A 14,515-nucleotide genomic window follows, 5' to 3' on the forward strand; every position below is an offset into this window, starting at 1 on the left:
TTTTACAAATTAAACACCAAACCCAATTCAAACACAACAGGGCACTATCAAGATCTCCTAAGCCATGTCAGAGAGTATTTAGTAAACCCATTCTCATTGATCTATGATTACTAAAAATACGGCCAAATTCACGACCACAAAATTATCCTCTGAAAGCTCTTGTGCAGAGAAAGGGTGGAGATTCCCAAGTGTGAAAAATATAGGTATGGTTTCCTCGTCCCATTACCTGCACGTGCGCGCTCCTAAATTCATTCGCAGCTAGCGACAGTAGTAGTGAAACTTTTCCATGCTTGTTGATATAGATATTGTTATCAGCTTCAGCGTCGTCGGTGGCAACCACTGCCTCGCCAACTAAGTATCGGTCGGTCACCACCCTCCACCCCTCACCCGCGAGCAACAGCACTGTCGTGATCGAGTCCTACGTGGTCGATGTGTCGCCCGGAAACACACACGCCGACTGCCGACATTTGCTCATCCCTTAAGGACCCGAATGGCAATTTTGTAATTTTTTTTGGCCCTCCCCACTTGTACGCGTGTTTTTCTCTCAAGGGACATTTTAGTAAATTCAAGATTAAAATTAGGGGTATTTTTGAACTTTTTAGCTAAAAGAGTCACGTGCCGTGCATGACGTGACTTAGTTTCCATTCACTTAGACGGTACAAACTGACAGATGGGGCCAAAAAAATAACCAGTTAGTAATTTGAAGGGTCGAAATCTAAGTTTTAATAGTTTGAAGTGCCATTCAGAGAATCGATGGTAGTTTAAAAGGCTAAAATATATTTTTCCCTTTCTAGAATCCTTTGGTTTAATGTTTTGAGCTTCACACGCAAGAGAGACGCGCCAGTAATGGTCGTTGAATGACCCCACCCTTCCCAAGGTTGATTATGCTGTCCCATTGACTTGGGGAAGACGAACAGAGCTTATACTCGCAGAGTGTTTTGGGCCTTTAATAATGGGGAATGATTCATGCTGTAGTACTATTTTTAACATTTTCCTTAATGATAGGAAAATTATTTGAGGGGAAATTATTCAAGTGTGCCTAATAACTAGGATTATCAACCGAGACATGATTGGTGCACAATACTATTGCACCTTTATAGAGATATGGGATAGGACTCATGTAGTGAACACAATGCAGGAGTCTTTTTCCTTATCAAACACCCCAAAACTTCTACTTTCCTTTTTTTTAAAAAAAAAAAGAAAAAAAAATTACATCAATGAAAGATTACAACAAATAACAAAAATAAAATAAAATAAAAAAATAGTTGAGCAATTTAACAATAAGCTCAAAAACAAAATAAATAGAAATTAAAAGGGAATGCATTAAATAAATTACTCAACCCTATGAATTCTTGGCATGAACACTAAGAAAAGTGGCCGCCAATTAAGGCAGTTAGACAAGGCTCGGACAAGAGCATGATTATCATGAGACCCTTTAATCTTACCAGAACCCACAGTACAAGGGACACAGAAAAGGGCATGACTCTCAAAATACCCTTCAACCCTACTAAAATATCTGTATTTAAACAACAACATAAATAGAAAAATAGAGGAAAAAGCAAAATTAAAGCACCATACCCCAAAAAAAAGTAGCGGAGATGGCGGAGACGTGTAGTCATTTAAAAACCACGTGTGGAGTGTGTGAGACAACTACGTGGAACGGATAGGTCGACGAAGATGAGGGTGAGGCGCGTTTATGGCTAGAGCTGACGGTTGATGGCAGATCAAATTTTAAAAGAACTAAATCTAAAATCCAATGCAAATCCAAGAGGAGAGGGCAACGTAGCATGCCAGAGAAGGAGATAAGGCGGAGGTGAAAGGGTTGATGTGGCATATTTGGGAGGATCTTGGATAGATCGCCTGAGGCAATGAATAATGCTTCGTGAGGGGTGGATAGAGCCTCAAAAGAGATGAGAGGATCTAGTGTAGTTATGTAGTGAGTAATATTATCCCCTACCAAAAAAAAAAAGCAATATATGCTTGGACTACTTCTGTTTTATGTATAAAAACTTTTCACTTCTTGCTGCTTTTTGGTACTATTTGAAATGTGCTGCTGAGTAAACTATCTAGTGGCTTTTATCACCGTAGAAATGTGTTACCATTTCCAATTATGGGATGGTTACAGATTGTTGGATGGTCCATGTACATGGACCCAAAGTGTCTATTTCATCCCATAGTCGACTCTTATTTTGATCTTTGTGATATTGTTTAAAGGCTTAGGTCTAGCCTTTGTGATATTATAAAATCCCTAATTTTATGAAAATTGTATTGCTTTTAATAAATATTAGATTACCTTTAATTTAGAGATTTGATGATATCGAATCATCATAAATTAAGAAATTTGATTAGAAATATATTTTATCAAGCTCTGTAAATAAAGCGTTTTGTATTTTAAACTCATCAAGAGAAATAAGAGTATATTGTAACCTTTGAGCTTTATCATGTCGACGTAAGTCATAGCTCGAACCACGTAAAAACTGTTGTCTCTATTTTAAGTTTATGTTTCTTTCAAGATCCAATGGCTTGTTGGTTCTTAAGAATTTCGAACTCTATTGATTGTGTGGTAATAGTGTGATTTTTTGGGTTTTAACATAAAATTTTAACAAGAGAGCTACGTGAATAGGCTAGGTAGTTTGAAGGGGCATTGCAATAGGGGTGTAAGATAAGTTTGAGGAGAATAAGTGTAGTTTTTTCAAAATAATAATAAAATAAAATAAAAACCATTGTGGGTAGGGCTGTAATCGAATCGAGCCAAGTCGAGTATTGAATATTTAAGCTCGATTCGTTTAATTTTTTTTCAAATACGAGCCGAGCTCAAGCTTATCACCGAACCAAATAACTTGTTCAAGTTCTTGCTCATTTATTTTTTTAACGAACTCAAACTTGTTCACGAACTACTCAATTTATTTAGTCATTCTATATATAAAGTAAATGTGGCGATTGTTAAATTTTTTTTAAAAAATTAATACTAATTATTAATTACTTAATTATGGTTAAAATTTATTGTTTGAGTAATTAGAGAAATTAACTCAAATATGAAATAATCTCATCCCAATTTTATATGTTTATCTTATAGCATATTTTATAAATTCATATACACACAAATGCACTTATATCTATATCTAAACTCACAATTAGAATATATATATATATATTACATTACGAAGAAATTTTTTTTTTATAAAAAAAATACTTAACGTGTTCTCATTACAAAATTAAAAATAATATTGATTGCGACGTTCTACATCGTCTGGGAATAGAGATGTGCTTATATGTTTATTCACACCCTTATTGATACAACGCGTTTTAAAGCTATGATATGATGGTCATGAACCTATTAGAACTCCGCTGTTAAGCGTGCTGCTGTGAGAGTAGTACTGGGATGAGTGACCTCCTGAGAAGTCTGATTTGGGGAAGCCAAAAGCGAACAATATTGTGTCGTTTGGGTGGGTTGTTACAAATGGTATCAGACCCATTGCCCAGCCTGAGATGGGGGACGTGTACAAGCCCATTAGGGTTGCTAGTGGACACTCGTTGGGACGCCAAGAATAAAGTGATCCCATGAGGGTTGCTAGCGATGACATTGGGTCCCAAGAGGGGTGATTGTGACGTTCCACATCGCCTGAAGATGGAGATGTGCTTATATGTATATTCACACTTTTCTTGACACAACGCGTTTTAAAGCCGTGATAGCTATGAACCTTTCAAAAACTTTGCAATTAAGCGTGCTTCTGCTATAGTAGTACCGGGATGTGTAACCTCGTGAGAAGTATAATTTTGGGGGAGCAAAAAGCGAATAATATTGTGCCGTTAAGGTAGGTCGTTACAAATAATAAGAAGACAATATGGATCTCAACCAAGGTAATAAGTTTCAATTTATGAGTGAATCTTTCTAAAATTCTGTTGTAGTGCTAAATTTGGTTGATGCTGGAAGCTGGGTTATCCAAGGTGGCAAATTTTTATGATGTAGAATTCCAGTTTTTGCCTTCTATAATTATCATTCATACATAAATGATGTTGTTATTAAATGATTATTTGGATCTGGATAATAGTAAAAATAAGATGGCATAATGGAGATATAGTACATTACACCGTAGGAAATGAACATCATTTTTGTAAGTGTTATTTCATTATGGTTTATACCCTCTACAAACAAGTGTGGAAATTGAATAATTATGCAGATCATCTTTTCTCGTGTCATTGCAAGCATCTCCTTTATTATCTAGGCCAAATTAAACACTCTAGCCACTTTCTTGTGGGAGAAGTTGCTCCAAGCATTGAAATGATGCTGGAATAACTGAAGAAAAAACGGTGGCCATGCCATGTAACAAGCGGCTTGCGATTTTGAAATTCATAGGTAAGTATTTTAAGCATTGCTGGAAAGGAGTTATGTACGAATCAGATTCTATTGAATATGTTTGGTTTTGAGAATAGATTGATTTCGACATTTGATTAATTAACACTCCAACTACAATTATGGAATAAAGTATCATATTATTTCGGTGATGATATATTGGTATAATTTAGAGAGGCATGAATAACATTTGGAGATGGAATAACGGAAAAATTTTTATGTCAAGTTATGTAGGATCTTAACGCAATCAAGTTACCTTTTTGAGGTATGAATTGAACTTTTATAAAAGTAAATATTGTGGTTCTTTATGCAATGCCAACTAATGGAATTCGGGTTAGGAAATTCTTGGGTCTTGCTAAGTACCATAGTGGAATGATTTTTTTTTAAAAAAAATAATACAAATGTAATTATACGATCATATACAAGTCGAGTCGAGCTTATACGAGCTGAGCCTAAATTTATACAAGCCTGAATTTTTATTCATGCTCTGTTCGTTTAATAAATGAACTGATCCCGAGCCGAGCTAATCCGAGTCGAGCATGAACATGTTTACTAGTAGCTCTACTCCCTTACCACCCTAATTGTGGGAGGATGCCTATGGCTTGATCGTAGGACTACATGGTCAAAGAAGTTTTTGTTTTTAATCTAAGAACATAATTGCTTTTTTATAGAAATGATAGGGGTATAATAATAAATATTTTACCAAATTTTTTGTCCGATTTAACATAAAAATCTAACAGAAAGGGCTAAATGAAAGGGGGTAGTAATTTCTGAATCAATTGCAACTTTTTAAAGTTTTGGTGAATATTATAATTTGGGTGCAAGTCTGAGGAGGATAAATATACTTTTTTATGTTTTTTATTCTAACTTGAGACATATTGGTAATTTATAGGAAATAGGAATGAGAGAGTTGTAGAAGAGAGAAGAAAGGAGTACTGAAAATGGGGAGAGACAACGGAGTGATGGTAATGGAAATATTATATATATATATATTAAATTACAACACTCTTAAAAGTTAATGCTTTCTTTCTTAGGAAGTTAAGAATGTGGTGTTTGAAAATTTTATGATAAAATTCTTAATTACTCGAGGTGTTCATTATTTGTGATAAGGATCATTAACTGTTATCACTAAAGCATGTATTATGAGTGAGTTTTTAAATTAGCATTCTGCTCATGCATTGCATGAGTTAATTGATAATTGTTGTGAAAATAAAATATTAATATCAAATGTTTTATTATCGGCATCCGGGTAATTATTGCTTTTATTAAATGCGATTATTATTAACTATTCGCATACGAAGTAATTGGCGTTTTATATTAGTATATGAGTTTATATGCAAGATTAAATAATTTGGTTATTACTATATGCAAGATTAAGATTAACTTATTACACAATTCACGATTATCAGTCATAGAGGATAATTATCTTATAGTGTAATTGAATTTTGGATTATCCAAAGAAAAAAAATGTAGTGAAAATTTATGACTTTGAGATGATAATAAAAAAAAATCAAACATAACCTAAAAGTCATAATTTTACTAAATTCAAAACGATGTCGTTTTAGTAAATTTAATTAAATATATATTATATATATAAAAAAATATATAGATAATAATTTTTGCTATCTATACTCCGACCCACATGTGCGAATATCAATTCGGTACAAATAACAACTACGAACGGTTATTATTCATATCCGTATCCACGTTATCACTTAAACAATTCGTTATTTTGGACGTCAAAGCATTCACCAATACAATCTAGACAATGGAGGGTTCTAGAATCCTATAGCTTCACACGCAGGAGAGACAAGCGCCAGTATTGGTCGTTGGGCAAATGGTTAAGGTTAACTTCCTTTTGACCAAAGTTTGACGACAGTGGCCCCACCCTTCCCAACTTGATTATGCTGTCCATTGACTTGGCAATAAAACCCCTATCCTAAGTTTAATAATATGGAAATTATTAAATTAGTCATGATAGTTTAGGTTATTGTCAAATTAATCTTCCTGGTTTTGAATTAGGATAGGGTTTTTTTTTTTCTTTTTATTATTAATAGATCAAAAAAAAAAAATTACAAAAAACATACGAAAACCAAAAATCAATTTAGTACTTTACTCCTTAATAATATTTCATTCCTTTTAATTAAATATTTTATCGTTCTTAAAGATGTTTCATGATGTTCTTATATATATCATATACTATCTTTAATATGGAATAAAATGTTATTTTATTAAAGCGAATGAGTAATATTGATTAATTATTAAAAAAATATAGAAAAACTAAACTAAGGGTAATGTTTGGACGGAATTCACTCGGAAAAAGTACTTTTTCATGATATACTTACAATTATAATAATTACAAATATGTCACGAGAAAACACTAATTTTAGGTAAATTTTGAAAATAGTACTCCTATGTAGCAATGCTTCTAAACTAGAGTGGGTAGAATGGAGGATTCTAGAATCCATGCAAGTTAGATAATGGAGATCGAATGGAGAATTCTAGAATCCTCTAGCTCTTTCCGGCTTCATAATGGTGAAGGCGGCTTGTTTCGAGCCTAAGTTTTATGACATGCAGTGGCCCCACAGTTTCGACGGTTGATTATGCTGTCCGTTGACTTGGAGACAACCATCAAGTCCACATTCTTTTTCAATTTTTATAAATTTCAATAAATTCATTACGTTAATCACATTAAACCACTTATGTAAATAAAGTTATAACATTTTCTATATAACTTTGGATATTGTGTTTAGTTACCAAAAAGCATGCCATGTTATGCATTAAGCCACGGTTTCAATTTAGGACCGACCAATTATATCCTTGTTAAGTTTAAATAATATTTTAATAGTTTTAATTAGTAAAATTAAAGTCATGGAATCATATTATATATAATTAGTAGACAGATAGATGACTACTATATAATTAGATGACGTTATAGTGAAAATCAGCATCTGGATCAACAAAGACTTGTAACAAGTAAAAAAAAAAGAATAATTTTTAATATCACGTCATTCTAATTATATGGTAATCATATATGAGTCTACTAAATAATATATATATATATATATTCTTCAACAATGATTTATTTCTATACAAACTTTTTATTTTTTATTTGAGTAATGTTAATCTTTACACTTATTTATCACACTTCTTTCACATCAGCTGACATGACGTGTTTTAAGTGACTATTTTTTCTTTAGAGATGTTACACATCCATCTATAACCCATTTATTATCCATCTTTTTTGTAAATTCAACATTAAATATGTGGAACACACATATGCAATGATGGATTTGTTCATCTCTTATATGGAGATTGACAAAAGATGGAAACAAAATATATATATATATATATATATATATATATATATATATATTTTTAAAAAATGGCTAACATAAAAAGTCAATTAAAACACGATACATTCATAGATGACATAAGATAAGTGTGAAAAGTAGCATTACTTTTTAATATTTAAAAAAACTTAATTCATGTTTGAAAAAATGATTAGGAAAATTTAATTTTAATTTAATTTTTTTAAAAAAAGAGTAAATTTTAATTAACCACTTCGAGTCTTCGACTTCGTGGTCAAGTTTTAGACATACAGGCCTTGTTTGACAAGAGAAGGGGAATTGGTAGTGAGAGTTAGAAGAGATAAATGTGATATAAAGTAAAAAGAATTTGTATAGAAAAGTGAAAAAATGTTGTATTGTAATGAATTTTTTTTTATTTAAATAATAATAAAAAATTATTGATATGATATAAAGTTAAGAATATTCTGAAATTAATTGTTTTTAGGATAAGTGAAGAGAGAGAAATTTTTGCTTCTCTTGCCAAACAAGGCCACAGTTTAGATAGCATTTATGAGAAGGGTCCCACTTGCTGTCCTATTGGAGCAAGTCTACAAGTGCAACAGAGGCTAGAAAGCGTATTAAAAATGGGGAGTTCAAAATCCAAACGGACCATAATATTCTATATATATATATATTAAATTACTACACACTTTAAGGTTAATGCTTTTTTACTTAGGAAGTTAAGAATGTGGCGTTCGAAAATTTTATGATAAAATTCTTAATTGATGACTAGCTACTCGAGGTGTTCACTATTTGTGCTCATGCGTTACATGAGTTAATCGATAATTGTCGTGAAAATAAAATATTAATACCAAATGTCTTAAAAAAAAAATTGGCAATAAAATTTCAATCCGCATCATGTAATTTTTATCGGCATTCGTGTAATTATTGTAATTATTAAATGTAATTATTATTTTAATAAATTTAATTAAATATATATAATATATATTATAAATAAAAAGATTGCACCGTATCCACTTCCGCTTATGCAGATATCGATTTGATATGAATAACAAATACGAAATATTATTATACGTATTCGCATTCACATTTTCATTTATATATATATATATATACACATATAAACATGTCCCACTTAAACAATTCGTTATTTTGGACGTCAAAGCATTCACCAATACAAACTAGACAATGGAGGATTCTAGAATCCTATAGGCTATGGCTTCACACGCAGGAGAGGCGCGCCAGTATTGGTTGTTTGACGAAAGTTTGACGACAGAGGCCCCCCCTTCCCAAGTTGATTGTGCTGTCCATTGTCTTGGCAGTGAGAAGTAGCATTTGGATAACTTGTAACCACCGATATATATATATATATAAACAAGTGGCTAGCATAAAAAATTGAGATAATTGCATCTTGGTTTTTGTAGTATATCATAATTATTTTTTACTCTCTATGGTTTAAAAAGTGCATGGGAGGTCCCTGTGATATGCAATAATTACGTTTTACTCTTTGAGTCAATTTTTCGTCCACTATTTTGACGGAATTTGTTAACCCTACACGTCAACGCCACGTGTCACCATTTTATTGGCGACACGTGTCCATTTTAATAAAAAAATATAAATTTATTAAAACATAAATAAATAAACTTATTTTTTTAAAAACAAAAAAGAAAAAAAGAAAAAAGAAAAGAAGGCAGGCCAAGGGGTGGCTGGGCCACCACTTGGGGGGTGGCCGGGGGTGGCGTTCGGCCACCCCAAATGGCCTGGGGGTGGGTGGCCTTCGAGCCACCCCTTGGCCTCCCCCTTTTTTTTTTTTTTTTTTTTGTTTCTGTTTTTTTTTTTTTTTTAAAAAAAAGTTTATTTATTTATTTCTTAATAAATTTATATTTTTTTATTTAAGATGGACACGTGTCGCCATCTTATTGGCGACACGTGGTGCTGACGTGTATGCTTAACAGATTCCGTCAAAATGGTGGACGAAAAATCGACCTAAGGAATAAAACGTAATTATTGCATACCACAAGGACCTCCCATGCATTTTTTAAACCATATGGAGTGAAAAATAATTATGGCATACCACAGGGACTAACGGTGCAATTATCCCCAAAAAATTACTTAAAACATGATGCATCTGTCTATGAATTAAAATAAGTATGAAGAGTAGCATTATTATTTGATATTCCAAAAAAACTCAATACATGTTTGGAAAAGTGATTAGATAAATTTAATTAAATTAAATTAAATTAAATTTTTTATTTTTAAAGAAAAAGAGTAAATTTTAATTAACCACTTGGACTTGGAGATCAAGTTTAGATAGCATTTCTGAGAAGGATCAAAACTTGCTGTCCTTTTAGAGGCAGACTGGTAGTGCAAAGTGAAAAGATTCTAATATTCCACGCGTTTTCGCAAGGACGTCACAATAGATGGAAACTTTGTATTGTAGAGGTTCAATTGATAAAATTCGGATTTCAAGAACCAAGTTGGCAATAGATATAAATTAGAGAACTAAGACAAACTTGACCCTCACATGCAAACTTCTCCAAGAAGTTAGTTAGTAGGGACCATATTTTCTCCTCTGTATATATATCTGCTTCCTCACTCTCTCTTTTTCACTGCTTTCCTCCTTTTAGAAACTAAACTCAATTCTCTTTTCGTGATGGCCGTGTTGTCGAAGAATCTGCCACCGGGGTTCAGGTTCAGTCCGACGGAGGAGGAACTCATCGACTTCTTGAGGTTAAAGATCGCTCGGGATGATGAACAACTTGACTTTATTCGCGAACTTAAGTACTTCACATATGAGCCCTGGGATTTGCCAGGTGATCATTTTGGCACGCCCTTCTGCTTAATATGAGTCTATGACGATTTGATTTTCGTATTTTGGACCTTCTTGATTTTTGCTGGGATTCAATTGATTTCCTCATTGTTTTCTTAATATGTAATGTACTCATGTGATTTCTTGCTTGGGCCGCCAAATTTTTTTTTTGTGCTCAGTCTGGTTTCTTTAAGTGTAGCTTTATCCGGCATAGAGACAAAGGATCAAGATTGGTCCTTCTTCTCGCCACAGCACCTGAAGAGCCGGAATGGGAATCGATTGAACAGGGCAACCAGAGGTGGGTACTGGAAAGTGACTGGTAAGGATCAAGAAATCTTGTCCGGAGCGAGGTCGATTGGAAAAAAAAAGATACTGGTATTCTATGAGGGGCGTACTCCAAAAGGCGAAAAAACTGATTGGGTCACGCATGAGTACCACCTTTCCCAAGAGGAGCTTGATGGCAACAACCCCGATCAGGTTGGGTTTCTGTCTCGTCTTTTGTTATTGTTGGCTTCACATTTCTTCTTGATTGCCCTGTTTTTATTGGCTAATTTCAGTTGGTGATGTTAAGTTCTCACCTTGTCGATTAACGTTATGCAGACAACATTTGTCCTCTGTCGTTTATTCAAGAGACCCAACAAGGGTAGCAATGGTCGAAAGCGAATGTGCTCTGGCAAAGCTGGACCTGCCAACTCTAAACGAATTGCGGCTTCATTATCTCCATCACTGGAAGTGCAAGCGGAAGATTATCCAATTGATGAATGTTTTGAGACTGAAGATTCTGATGGAGCCACATCTGTCACAACAACACCTGCTGTTGAGTTTGGTGACAACAATTTTATTGCTTCCGCTGCAATGAATCAAGTGGCAGAAGTGACAAATACTGAGGTGATGAGAAAGGAATTTGAGTTTCAGCATAAAACACTTGTTAATTTTAGTACTTATCTTGTCCATCCATGTTTCTTCCATCAGGTTGACATGCAAGCAGTGGAGACCAACGTTTGGACGCCCTTTCCTTCATCTTCTCCTGAAGAAGCAGAGTCTGGCCTAATAAAGGCTTCAGTATCTCCAGCATCAGGAGAGGAAGAGGAAGGTGATCACAATCATGTCACAATAAATCAAGTGGCTGAGCCCAACCACATTAGTGATAATGCGGGCACTATAACAAATGATCAAGTGGCAGAAGCATCAGATAGTGAGGTCAGAAAGACACTGATGACTGAGCTATATATATATTAATTCCAAGTGTCTCCTTCATTTATGTTTCTAACATAATGTTGATTTGCAGGACTCAAATATGTCCTGTGCCCCACCAGATATAGATTGGAGCTCGCTCTCCCCAGTACACTCGCCGAGGCAAGAAGTGTTGCATCCTTTTTGCAATCCTTACCTTGTCGCCAATGACTCAAACTGCTTTGATGGTGAGGTGCCTTTTCAATATGGCACGAATGATGCAGACGATTATACCTCTGAATTATGGGGTCCAATGACTAATCATCCATATAAGTCCCTTCATAATGATCCTAGCAGTCAAAAGAATCGTGCTTTTGACACTGAGACAATGGAAAACATGGAATCTGTTAAGAACAATGGATCACACAGTGCACCTAGTGCAGAAATGCTCAATGCACAGGTAAGTGGAAGCTCTCAATATCGTATTCGTAGTTGGTGGCATGTTTTGCTCGTGTCTTTTATTTTCATATGAACCGGTCTTTCAAAAACTAAACTTGCCTTGTTCTTGTGTGCAGAAGTTTGAATCCAGCGTTCAAGATTCTATGTTGTCTCAAGAGATCAATAGAAAGGCTTCATCTGGGTTGTTAACTCCCGGATCCTATAATGGTGGAGGTTTTTCAATCAGATCTCGATTCTGATTGAAAATCTTGAAAACACCAACACTACGCAAAAACAATTATTTCCCAACAATTATCTATGAACCAATTCCAATTCCAGTTACTATTCCAATTATGATTCCACTTCCACTTTCAATCCCAATTTCAACATCGAAACACCAAAATTATCAAGCCAAAACCAATTCCAATTCTTATCATTGACCAGAATTCCAAGGGAATACCCCCTTTGGAAATTGTCCAAAAAAACATTTTCCTAGTCGGTAAACCTCAAGCCTAAACCCCAAGAGCCCAAACCTTTTTTTTTTCAAGCTTTAGAGTCTATGACTCAACAAACACCCCCAACAACAGTCCCAGCCTGTAAGAAATCCCAAGGTATAAACCTATTTGAAATCAATCCTATTCATTGATTCCAACTAGTTATTCCTTCTCAGTCTTAAGAATCCCAAATGTTCCACCTAAATCCTTTTTTCAATTAACTCGATTAGAGTTCAAGGTCTCGAGTAGGCCAGTCTTCTCAAATGTTTACTCAACCAAGTAAATATTTTTACTTGGAAAAACCCCATTTGTGTTTACTGTTTCTACAATTGAGCCACAACTCTCTCAAGAAATCATCCCACTTGCCATGTCTACAAAAACTCTCCTTTCATAGTGGCATTCAAGTGATGCCAACAAATCTTCCCACTCCCCCTTTCTACAAAAACTCTCTCCAAAGTGGCATTCGAGTGATGCCAACAAAATTTGATCTTTGGCCTATGGCCACCCTACTTTTTAATCTTTGGCCTATGGCCACCTTACTTTCTTCAAATATGATTGGTCTGTTTATTGGTATCTTTTACTGACGCCCGCACGACGGTGGGTAAATACCGACCCCTCAGGTTGGTACTATTCGAAGATTATCAAGCTTCTCAGGTTTTCAAATTTGAAGATTATGTTTAGTAAACGGATCTTTGGCCTATGGCCACCTTACTTTTATCCAAGTGCGATTGGTCAGTTTATCGGCATCTTCTACAGACGACTGCTCGTAAAGGGCTGAATACTAACCCTAGAGCCTAGGGGGTCAGTACTCAACCCTAACTTCCCAATTCCCATACTTGAAACTTGTATTAAGAATTCGAAGTGTGTATTTTAAAATTTGTATTTCAAGTTTGTTCAATTTCCGGTATGTAATTAAGAACTCAAGTTTCCCAATTTGCTTTGATATATGTAATTTTATGTTTATATATCATATTATCTTGGAGAATTTTTGGTATCAGGGCTATAGTTTAGAGGAAGATAATATTATAGGAAGTATTGATAAAGTGATCTAATTAATAAAGACCATAGAAATACAAAACTGATTATCTATTTAAAGATTTATAGCAAGAGTAATTCTAGACATCATATCTATGTTTCTCTAAAAATGACGTGGCTTTTAAAATCACTATTTGATTTATGATAAATCATTATTAGATTTTGATCAAATAATAATTTTAAAAGATACAACAGTTTTAAATGGACACAAGAGGAACATAGCCTTTTGTTTTGGCTATCCAATTTAGGGCTCGGTCTAGCTATGATACAAGAAAGTAATCTGTAGAATTTGTGACTTCTAAGTTGTGGTGATTGACATGCGTAAGACTTTTTGAGATTTGCATGGATTTAAGTTAATACTGCTAGATTTCATGTCTCTGGTTTTAGTCTTGTATTGTTGTGGAACAACTCTTTAGTCTTTGAAATTGAGTGAGCTGATGACATTCAAAGATGTCCTGTCCAACCAAATATTTGGGCACGAGGAACATGCGTTTCTATATTTGCTAGTTATGGTTGTTTTTGTGGTTTTGGGAGATGTGTAATTTCCTAGTTTTTGCAATATCAGAAGCACTTACTCATAGGAAAATCTTCATAGTAACTTCTCTCTCCTTTGTGTTCTTTTCGACTGAGAGAGCAACAAACCTTACACTTTGCCTATAATTTTTTGAGACTCTGTATTGAGTTTTATAGTGCAGCTAAGCTTCAAAACTCACTTTGGTGTTTCATGTTTTTATCATTAGGTAAGATTTTGGTTAATTTTAAGTGATTATGAATATTATTTTTCCTATTTTCACTTAGAAATATAATATTTTACTACTCAAAAACACAACTCTTAACCATCTTGCCCATGTGGCAAGGTGGTCTCCTATCTAACTTTAGGGTTTTTTGTACTAAAAAAAAA

General features: G+C 34.1%; 1 protein-coding gene across 1 annotated transcript; it reads left to right on the plus strand.

Annotated features, from left to right (window-relative positions):
- The first annotated feature begins 10,266 nt into the window (after nt 1–10,266).
- Nucleotides 10,267–13,576, plus strand: LOC133856490 (NAC domain-containing protein 43-like). Its single transcript, XM_062291535.1, has 6 exons — nt 10,267–10,478; nt 10,674–10,951; nt 11,075–11,362; nt 11,447–11,674; nt 11,763–12,107; nt 12,223–13,576. The coding sequence occupies exons 1-6, from the start codon at nt 10,319–10,321 to the stop codon at nt 12,343–12,345; spliced, it is 1,422 nt and encodes a 473-aa protein (XP_062147519.1). The 5' UTR covers nt 10,267–10,318; the 3' UTR covers nt 12,346–13,576.
- Nucleotides 13,577–14,515: the final 939 nt, after the last annotated feature.

The sequence above is a fragment of the Alnus glutinosa genome, chromosome 1 (genome assembly GCF_958979055.1).
Source record: "Alnus glutinosa chromosome 1, dhAlnGlut1.1, whole genome shotgun sequence".
In the NCBI taxonomy this organism is placed as follows: Eukaryota; Viridiplantae; Streptophyta; class Magnoliopsida; order Fagales; family Betulaceae; genus Alnus; species Alnus glutinosa.

Excerpts from the sequence above, each read along its gene's own strand:
- LOC133856490 (XM_062291535.1), top strand. The coding sequence starts at position 10,319 with ATGGCCGTGTTGTCGAAGAATCTGCCACCGGGGTTCAGGTTCAGTCCG. Across the intron at positions 10,952-11,074 it reads ATGGCAACAACCCCGATCAG|ACAACATTTGTCCTCTGTCG; the intron begins GTTGGGTTTCTG and ends AACGTTATGCAG. Across the intron at positions 11,675-11,762 it reads CAGAAGCATCAGATAGTGAG|GACTCAAATATGTCCTGTGC; the intron begins GTCAGAAAGACA and ends GTTGATTTGCAG.